Genomic DNA, 12,161 nt, shown 5'->3' on the forward strand with positions numbered 1-12,161 from the left:
CATTATCTGAAATTAACAAATGTGCAGGTATTCAAATCAAAGATGAAGTCTTCAAGCAGAAATAATTCACCATACTCACCTCTTCACACACGTGCACGTGCACACACCTTTCTGCTGGGGAGAGCAGCCCAAGGTGACCCAGTGAGCTCTGTGAACAAGCTGGGAATCTGAGGGCCTAAAAACAGGAGGCCCTAAGGTCTTGGGGCCACATTCCCTTATACTGAGCCTCTCAGGGGCTACATGCCGGAAGTGGCTGGAGCCAGAGGCAAGTTGGTAGAGCAAAAAGTGGCACGTTTACTTTGTACCTTGCAAAAGTTTGTAATTAACACAGAAATCAGAGCTTGCCAGTTAAAGTCCAGAGATGACGAGAATCTTCTTTATTCTTTATTTATTCCTAGAATAAGCAAGAGTGTTAAAAGCAGTTTTTGTTATAGTCCACATGAAATTCTTTCTGAAGAAGTCCCATCAAAGTAAGTGGCTCTGCTCCAGAGAAAGTAGGCTACTGATTGCAGCTGTAGGTTTCCTGGCTAAATTTTCAAACAGCCTTTGTAGTCTAACGGAATGACAGACATAAATGTTTTCAAGGCCTTGGGCATGTGCCTCAGCATCTTAAAATAAGGCTGTTGTTTTCTAAGGACGAATGTAACAAGAGACATGCGTTGATTAGAAAACAGTGTAGAGAACTGGAGAGAAAGTAGGAGTTGACCTGTAAAGTTGTATGTTTTGCTTGTGTAGCGTTATATTTACACCTTGTAAAAATGCACAGCAGGAAAGTGGTCCATTGATTTATACCAAGCAGGGGTCAAACTGGGTAAAACAAGGACATCAGCTATTAAACCTAAGCCAGAAAGAACAATTTGTATTCAGTCTTGAACCTCCAGTGACATTTATCTTTAATTGTTTTGCCTCAGCTCTGTGACAGCAAGTACAAAGTCCAATTATGATAAGAAGCACAACCCTATTGAGTAGAGCTTATTATGCCTACTAGAGTCTGATCACTATTAGTAATTACTAAACAACACACACCCTTGTGAAAGCTGTTTTTGTGCAAGCTTCATGAGCTGTCTCAAGGAGTAGATAAGGTATTTAAATCCAAACACATACTTACGTTAGTAAGAACCTGCTGTTTCATTGCTTTTAATTATAGTAATAAATTTTATTTATACCCCGCCCTCCCCGGCCAGAGCCCGGCACCAGAAAAATTACAGTAAAAACATAATAGGGGGGGAAAACCCCAATTTAAAATACAGGTTAAAATGCAATCTCATTTTAAAAATAGCCCATAGATCAAAACCATAAGGGGAGGGAGACTGAGTCCAAACCAAAGGCCAGGTGGAACAGCTGTGTCTTGCAGGCCCTGTGGAAAGATGTCAAGTCCCACAGGGCCCTAGTCTCTTGTGACAGAGCATTCCACCAAGTCGGGGCCACTACTGAAAAGGTCCTGGCCCTAGTTGAGACTAATCTAACCACCTTGCGACTTGGGACCTCCAAAATGTTGTCATTTGTGGATCTTAAGGTCCTCTGTGGGGCTTTAAAGGTCAAAACCAGCACCTTAAACCTGACCCTGTACTCCACCGGGAGCCAGTGCAGTTGGTAAAGCACTGGATTAATGTGATCCCGCGGCAAGGACCCCAAAAGAGCCTCACTGCGGCATTCTGGAATTTCTGGGTCAGATTCAAGGCCAGCCCTGCATAGAGCAAGTTACAATAATTAAGCCTGGAGGTGACCGTCACATGGATCACTGTGGCCAGATCAGGGCGAGAAAGGTAAGGTAACAACAGCTTAATATGGCAGAGATGGAAATTTGGATATTATTATTCCAGAAAACAAGAGCAGGAATTGGCAAGTGTGACATAAGAATGCTCTGTTTATAGTTGGTGCTACAATAAAGTCATACTTGCTACTCCTATTTCTTAATATACCACTCCAAAGCAAGAAATCACCAAAAGCATGGTCCATAGGTAAGTTTTATTGAGTGAATGTAGAATTTCCTGGTTGATTTTCCTCAAGAATGGACACACAAGTACCATCAGAAAATATAAAACTTTTCATTTGCATATACAATTCAATGTATCATATGCTTTCATTATATATCTTTAGGTGCCTTGGGCTGATTAACACTCCATGTCCTTTTAAATATGTTTGTGATAGGAGGGTTATTGGTTTGGTAGACAATGTAGTGTGTGCATGCTCAGCGGATGACCTCCAAACCATCCTATATTCACAGAAGCTTACGAAAAGCTTGGCTTGTTGCTCAACATCCAAAAAACCAAAGTGCTGCACCAAACAAGTACAAAATAACCCCTCTGCAGTGTCACAAATCCAACTCAATGGTGTAACACTGCAAAATGTTGATCACTTCTCCTACCTAGGCAGTTATCTTTCTACAAGGGTCAACATTGATGCCAAAATCCAGCATCACCTGAGCTCTGCGAGTGCGGCTTTCTCCCGATTGAAGCACAGAGTGTTTGAGGACATTGGCAGGGAAACCAAAATGCTTGTTTACAAAACTATTGTACTACCAACCTTACTGTATGCTTGTGAAACATGGACCACTTACAAACGCCATCTCCAACTTCTTGAAAGATTCCATCAACGGTGTCTCTGAAAATTCTTACACATCACTTGGGAAGACAGAACTGGATCCAGACAGTATACTGGATGAAGCAAAGATCACCAGTGTTGAAGCAATGATTCTTCAACATCAACTTCGTTGGACTGGTCATGTTGTGCGGATGCCTGATGATCGTCTTCCTAAGTAACTACTCTATTCCGAACTTAAAAATGGAAAGTGTAATGCTGGGGGTCAACAAAAGAGGTTTAAAGACTGTCTCAAGGCAAATCTAAAAAAATGTAGTATAAACACCGACAACTGGGAAACACTGGCCTGCGAGTGCTCCAGTTGGAGAACAGCTTTACCAAAGGTGTCATGGACTATAAAGACAGTCAAACTCAGAACGCAAGGGAGAAACATGCTAAGAGGAAGGCATGCTTGGCAAATCCACCATGATCAACTCCCACCTGGGAACCAATGTCCCCACTGTGGAAGGACGTGTGGATCCAGAATTGGCCTCCACGGTCACTTACAGACTCATTGTTAAAACCATGTTTATGGAAGACAATCTTACATGGCTACTATTAATAAAAAACAATGTGCTAAATAATAATTATTATTAATAATAATAATAATCAGGTGCTTTTGTTCCTTCCTAACTTATAAAACTAGTTAAAGGTAAATGACAGGGAACAAAGCATTCTCAGTCCAAAAGCTTCCAGGTTTAGGCCCTATCCAATGCCCATGTTTCCATTAGTGGCAACATTGGTGGGGCAGGTGGAGCCCAACAATGGGCAAAGCAGGCAACCAACACAAGGGAGGCTCCTTTGGCTGGAGAAGCTTGACACAATGCCTGGAGCTCCTACCTGGTTTCTCTCGTCCATCTTTCCATTCATCTCCTGTTACCTTTTGCTTGAGTGCCTGGAGATTGCTGGCTGTAATGCAGGTGCTTACTCTCCCAACTATTGGAGAAGCCACACTCTGTCCACCCCCAGCAAATATCCTACCTGTACAAAGGGGCTGCTCTTTCGTGGTGGGTAGGACCATGTTGCCCATTTTTTAGGTCTCTGTCCCTCCATTTTTCCATTTCAGATCTGATACTCCTTGTGTTGCTGGTTTCACCTCAAAACTTAACCTTTGCGGTATCCAATGGAGAACTCGGAGAAGGAAGGGAATGTGGCCCAGACCTAGGTGGCTTTCTGTGCAAGGGGAGGGATGTGATTGTATGTGTTGAAGTAAACGGCAGAAAGGAGTCCATCTCTAGCATGCACTTTCTTCTGCTGCCTCTCCCAGGTTCTTGGCTGCCTCCATCCCTATCCTGGTATCTCTTTTGACACTCCACAAATATAGCATCCTCAAGGGCAAAGGTCCATCCCAAAATACCTCAACAGCTACAGTCCAAAGATCGCAACCAGTGTCTCTGCTGCCCCAAACTGCAGAAGGGGCAGACTTCTGCTCCCTAGGACAAAATGCGAGGATCTGTCACTGTCTTGAACTGAAGTCACGTCTCTTGCTTGCCTGGATGAAGCAAGCTGTTTGTGGGGCTGGAAGGCTTGTTTGTGCACGAGCAAACAAGAAATTAGCAAATTTTAATGTAACTCTTTTCAAAGAGTTTTAAACAGTAACTCCACTGATGGGTCATTTGACTATCCACTGGCCCTCTCTCCATACCAAGGCATAGCTTGTATTTGCAGTTGCCGCCACCACAGGCCTCCCTAAAGGGGAGGCAGCATGTGGCCTTAGTAGTTTAGGAGCAGATCATGGACTGCCAGAATCAGGCTGAAGACTGTGTTTTTACCCATTAACTCTTTATCACTTAGTCAACTTAGCCAAAGCTTCTTTGGGAAGGGGGAAGAGTATATTTTCTATGGTTTGTTGCACTATGCCAGAAAATTGTGCAGCTGAACTATAGGCTGGAAAACAGCTGGCATACTGCTCTGTGAAAATAAAGTTCCATTCCTCACAACATCATGGGAAAGCGAAAACCACCACAGGTAGGGAAAGTATGCAAGAGTAAAGATGAAAGCAAAGGAGTACTCTTCTGCCATGAGGCCTAAAGGGGGACAAAATTAACCCAGAGCAGAATTTGGCAATTATCCACCAGTGAGCAGCAAACAGTGGTTTTCCTTAGTCCTCATACCTTTTCCCTACAGTCAGGGCCAAACAAGACATTATGTAAACCACCAAACTGCATCTTTTGAGTGACAGTTTTGGTTTGGTTTGCTTGACACAAATTGTCATGAGGAGGAGCAGTTTGGATCAGGATTCCAGTGTGGGGGACTTTAACTCTTTGTCCCCTGCTCAGTCTAGATAAAGGACCCTCTTCCTGCAATTTAGATGCGGGGTGTGTGTGTGTGTGTGTGTGTGTGTGTGTGTGTGTGTGTTCTGAAGCTCCCACTGAAGCAAATGGGTATTATTTTTCCAATGCAAACTGCAGGTTCAAGGTCTCTAACCTGGATTGAGCCCACAGCAAGGGTGAAGAGTTAAAACCCACCTACTCAATGCTGGTGTCCTGATCCAGATGTGCCCTCCAATCCCAGTGCTGATAGTGTGTACAAACTGCACTTACCGAAGAGATAAGTCATTTGGCCCTTAGTTGGGCAGCCCTTTGAATTTGTCCAGCTCTAGTCGCTTTAATACCACTCCTATATGATGCTTCATCTTGTTCCTCAGCCCCATCTTTGTGAGCCATCAAAACTGATGGTATTTTATTGCTCCTTGCAATGCTGCGGAAAATATATCTCCCCTTCTTTTTGGTGTGTAAAAGATCCACAAGCAATTGATAATTGGAATTGTCCTTCAAGATCCATGTAGATTTTGCATTTCACTGTAATGTTTCTCACATATATGCACACATTAGAAGGGGCCATAAACTCCCCTCTAGAACTAGAGAAGTGAAACTATGGAAATGGAGAGTTACAAAAAAAGTACTTAACTAACTGAGGTTCTGCCCCCCCCCCCCAAATCCTGGCTATGCCCACAAACCCAAGTGCTGCAGATAAAAATATTTCACACAGAAGAACAGCCCATTTAACAAACAAATAAACTTCAGGTCTGTTTTTGTGCAATTCCCTTTAAAAGGTCTACTTCTTTCAAAAATGTCAAGCTCCCCGCCCCAATACCATTCCCTGTGGAGCACTAAGCTTACACTTCCCAGCAGGACCCTGCACATGGAGCAAAAACCTATTCCTGCCACAGATCCATATTGGGATCTGCCAGAGCAACAATGCTTCCTGCTTTCCAGCCCAGAGCTCAATACGTATACATATGTATAATTGTTATACACCTCCATAACTTCAGTGAGCCCAGACGTCTGTCTTCTGAAAGTGGGAGCAGGGCTTCTTGAGATGGCGTTAGAGAAGTGTCCATCTTCCACGATGGCTGTAGCAGCATTTTAAGGAGTTCAGTTCATCCAGTTGGGATAATGGCTGAGAAAAGATACAAGGAGAAACGCTGGGCTAGAAGTTCACACACAACTGGCTGTTTATGCAAAAAGCACACACAGGGGCGTAGGAAGGCAGGTGTGGGGGTGCGTTCCACCTGAGGGGGGGACAAAACGGCACACCGTGGGGGCCTGGCATCCGTGGGCCCGCTCTGGGGGCTGGAGCAGCCCCTAGGTCCATGATTACAGAAGACCGTGCCCCCCACACCTCCCTGCCTGAGCCCCAGTGAGGGAAGGGGCAGAGCTCTAGGTAGAACTTGGGAAAACGCTCTGCAACCTCACCTGCCCACTCTGCTCTAAGGCAGCTTCCGACGTTCCTCTGTGGAGCCTGAGCGCCCAATGGCCGCCTGTGGAGGATAGTTCCGTCCGTCTGTCTGGACAGCCCTGCGGAGCAGTGGGTAGAGCGCCCGAGAGAGCAGGGTTCGAATCCCCGCTCGGCCGGACCGGGCAGTCCTGGGCCAAGTCGCTCCTCTGGCCTCACCTGCCGCCGCCTCAGGCCTTTTCCAGGCGGCCCAGGACGGAAGTCCGCGGAAGTCCCTGGGCGAGCGCCGAGTCCTCCCGCTTCTCCTCCTCGCGCGGGGCTTCAGGGATGTGCGGCCTGGAAGGAAGGCGAAACCTCCGCTGAAGGGAGCCCGCCGGCCTCTGGCGGCGCGACCAGGGGGGCTGCCGAGAGAGAGGAGGGCGAGCCGCCAGGCCCGGGGCGCCTCTGCCCGGCCAGGAGGGAGGGGCGCCTGAAGGAGGGAAGGGGCCGAGGGGAGGCGGAGGAAGGCGGGCGGGCGGGCGGGCGGAGGGGCCCGAGCCGGCGGCGCCCCTTCGCGGGAAGAGAGCGGAGGAAGGAAGGAGGGCGGGCGGCGAGGAGCCCCGCTCGGGACTTGGCCGCCGGAGGAGGCGGACGCGGCTGCCCGGCTGCTGCTGCTGCCGCCGCCCCTTTTCGAAGAGAACGGGCGAGCGAGAGGGAGCCGCGTTGCCGGGGACCAAGCGGCGCAGAGGCGCGACGGGCGAGGCAGCCGTGCAGACGCGCCGAGAGAAGGAAGGAGCGAGGCCCTGGGCCGCCGCAAGTCCGTCCTGCTTCCGCTGCTGCTTCTCGGCCGGCCGAACTGCGTCGCCTGCGGCAAGGAGCGCGAAGCGGCGGAAGGTGGGTGCGCGGGCGGAGAGACCCCCGGGCGGGTCCCGGGCTTCCCTCCTCCTCCTCCTCCTCCCGGAGCCCCTCTCCCTCTGGCGGGGGGGACGGGGACCCGAGAGGGCTTGGCGCCCCGAGGAGCCTCCTCGGCGAGCGGGGGGGGGGGGGGGGAGTGGCGCTACGTTGCGGCAGATGGCAGCGGGGGCCTCGTCCTCGGGTTCGCCTTCCTGCTTTTGAATCCGGATTGAACAGGTGGAGCGAGGCGACGCGGCTTCGGCTTCTCTCGGGCTCTTCGTTGGACGAGGAGAGCGAAGCCTTGCTCCCACTTCCCAGTAAGAGGGGGTGCCTGGACCTCTGGGAGATTCTTCTCAGTTTCAGAATAAGGATGTGAGGCTTGTCCCCCCCCTTCCTGCTCCCATGGGACGGTCCTGCGGGGGCCCAGGCTGATTCCCAGGGGAGGGAAGTTGTGGCGACGGGGGGGGGGGTGTCATGTCAGACACGGAAACCGGTGCCCTGGAGCGGTCCTGACCACACTTTCCCTCGCCACACTTTGTGCTCCAGCAGAAGCCCCCCCCCCCCTCCTGCGGAGTCTGCAGGTGCCCCTTACAGGCCGGGAGCACAGCAGGTGGTTGGGTTCCCTGCCAGCATCAAGGCATTTAATAAGTACCCCCCCCCCTTGCTGTGGAGAAGAGCTACAAGCTAGGCCAGGCCATGGTTTTGGTTCTCCAGGGATGCTTCAGCCTGCAAAAAGGACAAGATCCACACACCCCCCCCCCCAGCAGGCAACAAGAAGACTGGCTGTTCAGTGTATTTGCTCCCACTTCCCAGTAAAATTATGTATTACTTACATGTTACCTTTTTGAATCCCCTATGCTCTGCTCATCAGGGTAACTTGTAAACAAGTTCCACTGCTTTCAAAGGAATGTTTAGGATAGGGCACTTAGGGTGTCAGAGGATTTGAATTAATGTGCAAATGTTCTATTGTAAGTTAAAGATCACCTTCCTCTTCATGTCATTGTTTGCACATGAAATGAAGAGCAAAGCCCAGCCTTTACAGTATTTCTTAAGATACTATTTTGCAGTGCTGAACTGAATCTGTTCCAGTCTAAATAGTAAAGATAAGGTGGGGAGGGGGGAATCTGTGATTTTTCAGATAAAATAGGTACCACATTCTATCACCAACAAATTTATGATGTTCCTATGTGGTCTTTTATGGATTGGGGGCAGGGATACCATTAGTTTCAGACTATGCTTTTGTATATGAAGAAGTAATGAAGCAGTTATATAGATATGCTTTTAAAATGCTTAATTTGCTGCATAGTGACCTTCAAAGAAGGTTTCTGGTCGATATATGAAGTTTGGCTTGCATTATTGCTATTTGCTTAAAATAGCATTGCTTCCTGGAACCAAAAGGTGTTGCAGTGCTTCAGTGCAGGGCATGGTTTTCTATTTCAGTATACGCAAAATACACTTTTGTGTATTTTGCTTATCTTTGTTTATTCTCTCACCCTCCCAAAAGTACCATTGCATTAGGTCACCTGAAGAAAATGTCACTATCAGCTAACTCATATTACCTATTTAAAAAACGGGTGCGGGCCCTGTTCAAGAGAACTTAATACAAATCCCCAAATATTCACAAGATATATGAGAGAACTTTTACGCGTAAAAAGTTTAAGGGTTTTACTAGTAATCCTCAAACGTGAAGTGATTCATTCAAAATGTATATACAAGTAGCTAGGTAACATGAAGTCACCCATGACTTCTACCTGCTTCTTTCCTTTCATGTAGCCCTAATACTTGCAGGCCTGGGTTGGAGTGGGAGACTTTACCAGGCACTGTAAGCACCTGCCTGCACCCACTCACTTGACAACAGTCATTTATGTTTGTCTGATAGACAGAAAGTCTTCCCCTCTCCCTTTCCAAGGGTTCGTTGTATGGCCTTAGTAACTGTCTCTCAATCTTGGTTTCCCATTCAGTAATAGGACTGCCAACTGTTCAGGAGGAAGAAGAAAAAGCATGCCTGACTTGCTTTTGTGCCTGTAACATTGCAGCATGATCTGCAGAAATGAGCAGCTGAAGCTTTTCATAATGGAGAGAATTATCACTTACCAAGGGCTGCAGATCAAGCTATATAGGCAAAGAAATAACAATAAAACCCGTATCTGTAAAATAGGAATAGTAGCAACTTGACAGGGATGTTATATATATATATGTATGCAGTCATTTTAGCTTTTGTTGTCTATGCTCTGGTAACCTCTAGGTTAGATTACTTCAATGTGGCATATGTGGAGCTACCTTTGAAGATGGTTTGGAAACTGCAGCTGGTACAGAAATTGTCCGCCAGATTGTTGACCAGAAACAAGGCAGTCTAAACATTAATACTAATTCTGGTGTGAGTGCACCGGCTTCCAGTGAATTTCAATGCTCAATTCAAGGTGTTGGTTTTGACCTTTAAAGCCTTATGCTGCTCAAGATCCCAGTACCTCCAGGACCACCACTCTCCACATGAACCATGTGGTCATCCTCCTCCTTCAGGCAGTTGCTTAGGGCGTTGACCTGAGTAAACACCACCTTAGTGATGGCTCTTCACTTATGGAGCACTCTTCCCAGGGAGGCATACCTGGCAACCTCATTATCTACCTTTAGGGGCCAGGCAAAAACATTTCTTTTTCACCAACCTTTAATCTTCTGTGGCCTGCTTCAGTGGATGGGATGTCTTGAGTCCTGCCTAATTGTAAATCTGAATTTGTTTTTATATTTTACTCTGTCTTAGTTTTACTTTGGTTTTAATATTTGTTCTTTCTCTGTAAGTCACTTTTGGTTACAGTGGTACCTCGGGTTACAGACGCTTCAGGTTACAGACTCCGCTAACCCAGAAATAGTACCTTGGGTTAAGAACTTTGTTTCAGGATGAGAACAGAAATCACACGGTGGCGGTGCGGCGGCAGTGGGAGGCCCCATTAGCTAAAGGTTAAGAACAGTTTCAGGTTAAGAACGGACCTCCAGAATGAAATGAGTTCTTAACCTGAGGTACCACTGTACTTTTTTTAAAGAAAAAGAAAAAAGTGACTTATTTTAAGATTCTTGCAAAATCAAGTCATGAAAAATAGAGGACTGTTATGAGGCATTTGCATCCGTCTGCTTTTGCAATGTGAACAAAGGTTAGGGTTTGCAGGAGTTTCTTTATTTGTTTTCTTTCACTTATACTTGAGGGTGCATGAAGGGTTTTGCATCTAGTATAAGTGGGCCTCTCATAAATTGGGAATTTTGTATCCTAAAATTATTTTCCTGATATCATTGGAGGTTTCCTGAAATCACAAGCATCATCAAATATAATTGATATGCTTCTTCTATGACAAGCCAGCATGGAGTTGTAGTCCAAAATATCTGAAGAGCAGCACCTTGGCTACCACTGTTCTGTGAGCTTCAGTTTGTAACCAGTAGAGAAATGGGCACCATTATTTATTGTGTGATACAAGCCTCGCTGTGGAAAACACTCATTATCATTCCATGACTCTGTAATACCTTTTACATCTTTCAAAATTAAGAATTACCATACACTCCTGCAACCTTTTAATTGGTTCATTTAGTCCACTAAATTTTAATTCCTGGGACTGTCAACAAGGAGGAAAAATGGTGAGACTTAAGACTCCTGAAGGGAGTCCCACTGCACAGGTTATGCTGATGTTTTTGTACCATCCTGGGCCAAAGAATTAAAATGGGAGCATAAAGATTCGTTTTCCTTCTAACCTGTATCTAAAACTGGGAGAGAATTCACAATTATGAATTAATTCACATTTGACAGAATCTGCCTGGCATACATAGTATTTCCTTTGGCATTTAAAAGGTCCCCCGGGAAGTTTCTTCCTTTTCAACTTACACGTGCCTGTCCCTTTATGCTGCCTTTTATCTCCCCCGTCCCACATTAGCACACGCAGAGGAAACTATGGAATTGGAGGTGTGTGTCTGAAAGGCCTGAGAGCAATTCATTCTAAATCTTGCTTTGAAACTTGAAAGGCAGCTGAGTAAATCTTTAGGTATACTCTGCTACAGAGTGGATCAGTATTTGACAAGGTTAGAAGGATTTTGGTATCACCCTACAATGCAGTGTCTACCAAAACTACAGATGATTTCTAAATTGCAGAGATTCAGGTAATTGGTGATAAAAGCCCCTGTATTTGCAAATACAATAATGAAACGTATCGAGTAAAGAAAATGTTGAGCAGCTGTAGAAAGCCTCCATGTTTCTAGATGTTTCTGGCTGAATATACAAAAGAAATGCTCTTTCTTCTATTAGATATTTTTAATGTGTCATTTCTTGCTGTAGAGGATTGACAGATAATGTTTATCAGTTTATGTATTTATTTCAAATCCTTCTCTTGGCTGAACCTTATTTATCCAAAGATAAAGTGTAGAAGTCTGGCTTCACACAACTCTGTAGGGCCCCTGAATTATGTCAGGTCTTTTGGGTTAATTTCCAGAGGGGTAGTTTTGTGGGTGTGTTGGTGCGTGGGTGTGGGTGTTGCAGCAAAATCATGCCTTAAGAAACTTTCTTGTAGCATAGGCTTTCATAGACTAGAATCCTGTTTACTAAAAGCATTTTAGGTTAAGCTGATGGTAGAAACAAGTTGTGTTGGGTAGCTTCTACAGTACAAGGGTGGCAATTGTGAGCAAACTATTTTGGCACCCTGATTATGTAAACAAGTCTTGGAGCTACTTTTGTGCAGTCTAATGTAATTTGGAATTTACTTTCTCATCCTATCTGCATCTTCTTAGCACGTTCTTTGCCAGTTGCTGGTTCTGAAGAATCCATTTAGATCTAGGTACTGCAATACAGCAGCATGCAGAGCGACATGTAGCTTCACTTCCTGCCGTATTCATCAATGCACTCTGCACTTTGTATACCTATTACAGTGGTACCTCAGGTTACATACGCTTCAGGTTACAGACTCCGCTAACCCAGAAATATTGCTTCAGGTTAAGAACTTTGCTTCAGGATGGGAACAGAAATCGTGCTCCGGCGGCGCGGCGGCAGCAGGAGGCCC

The 12,161-nt window shown here is 46.1% G+C and overlaps 2 protein-coding genes across 14 annotated transcripts in view; one reads left to right on the forward strand and one right to left on the reverse strand.

Moving 5' to 3' along the window:
• Positions 1-1,949: 1,949 nt before the first annotated feature.
• On the reverse strand, positions 1,950-9,630 carry LOC114606115 (uncharacterized). The gene is made up of 3 exons (XM_077935884.1): positions 9,600-9,630; positions 6,478-7,480; positions 1,950-5,982 (listed from the first exon to the last, which is right to left on the reverse strand). Exons 1-2 carry the CDS (start codon positions 9,628-9,630, stop codon positions 6,489-6,491), a joined length of 1,023 nt encoding a protein of 340 aa, XP_077792010.1. The 3' UTR covers positions 1,950-5,982; positions 6,478-6,488.
• PIP5K1B (phosphatidylinositol-4-phosphate 5-kinase type 1 beta) overlaps positions 6,992-12,161 on the forward strand; it is a 116,796-nt gene continuing 111,626 nt past the window's right edge. For 10 of the 13 annotated variants that reach the window (XM_077935907.1, XM_077935911.1, XM_077935914.1 and 7 more), the window contains exon 1: positions 6,992-7,131. The gene's annotated coding sequence lies outside the window, so the exon portion shown is untranslated. Of the gene's footprint in view, positions 7,132-7,312; positions 7,449-12,161 lie in introns of those variants that run through there. The other 3 variants (XM_077935908.1, XM_077935916.1, XM_077935909.1) reach the window with 3 other exon arrangements.

Source organism: Podarcis muralis, chromosome 11 (assembly GCF_964188315.1).
Source record: "Podarcis muralis chromosome 11, rPodMur119.hap1.1, whole genome shotgun sequence".
In the NCBI taxonomy this organism is placed as follows: Eukaryota; Metazoa; Chordata; class Lepidosauria; order Squamata; family Lacertidae; genus Podarcis; species Podarcis muralis.

What these genes read in the sequence shown, in the direction of transcription:
- LOC114606115 (XM_077935884.1), bottom strand. Translation starts at nt 9,630, where the DNA reads ATGGTTCATGTGGAGAGTGGTGGTCCTGGAG. An exon ending in GGAGAGTGGTGGTCCTGGAG is followed by an intron (nt 7,481 to 9,599) that starts GTACTGGGATCT and finishes GAAACTGAGAAG; the next exon opens with AATCTCCCAGAGGTCCAGGC.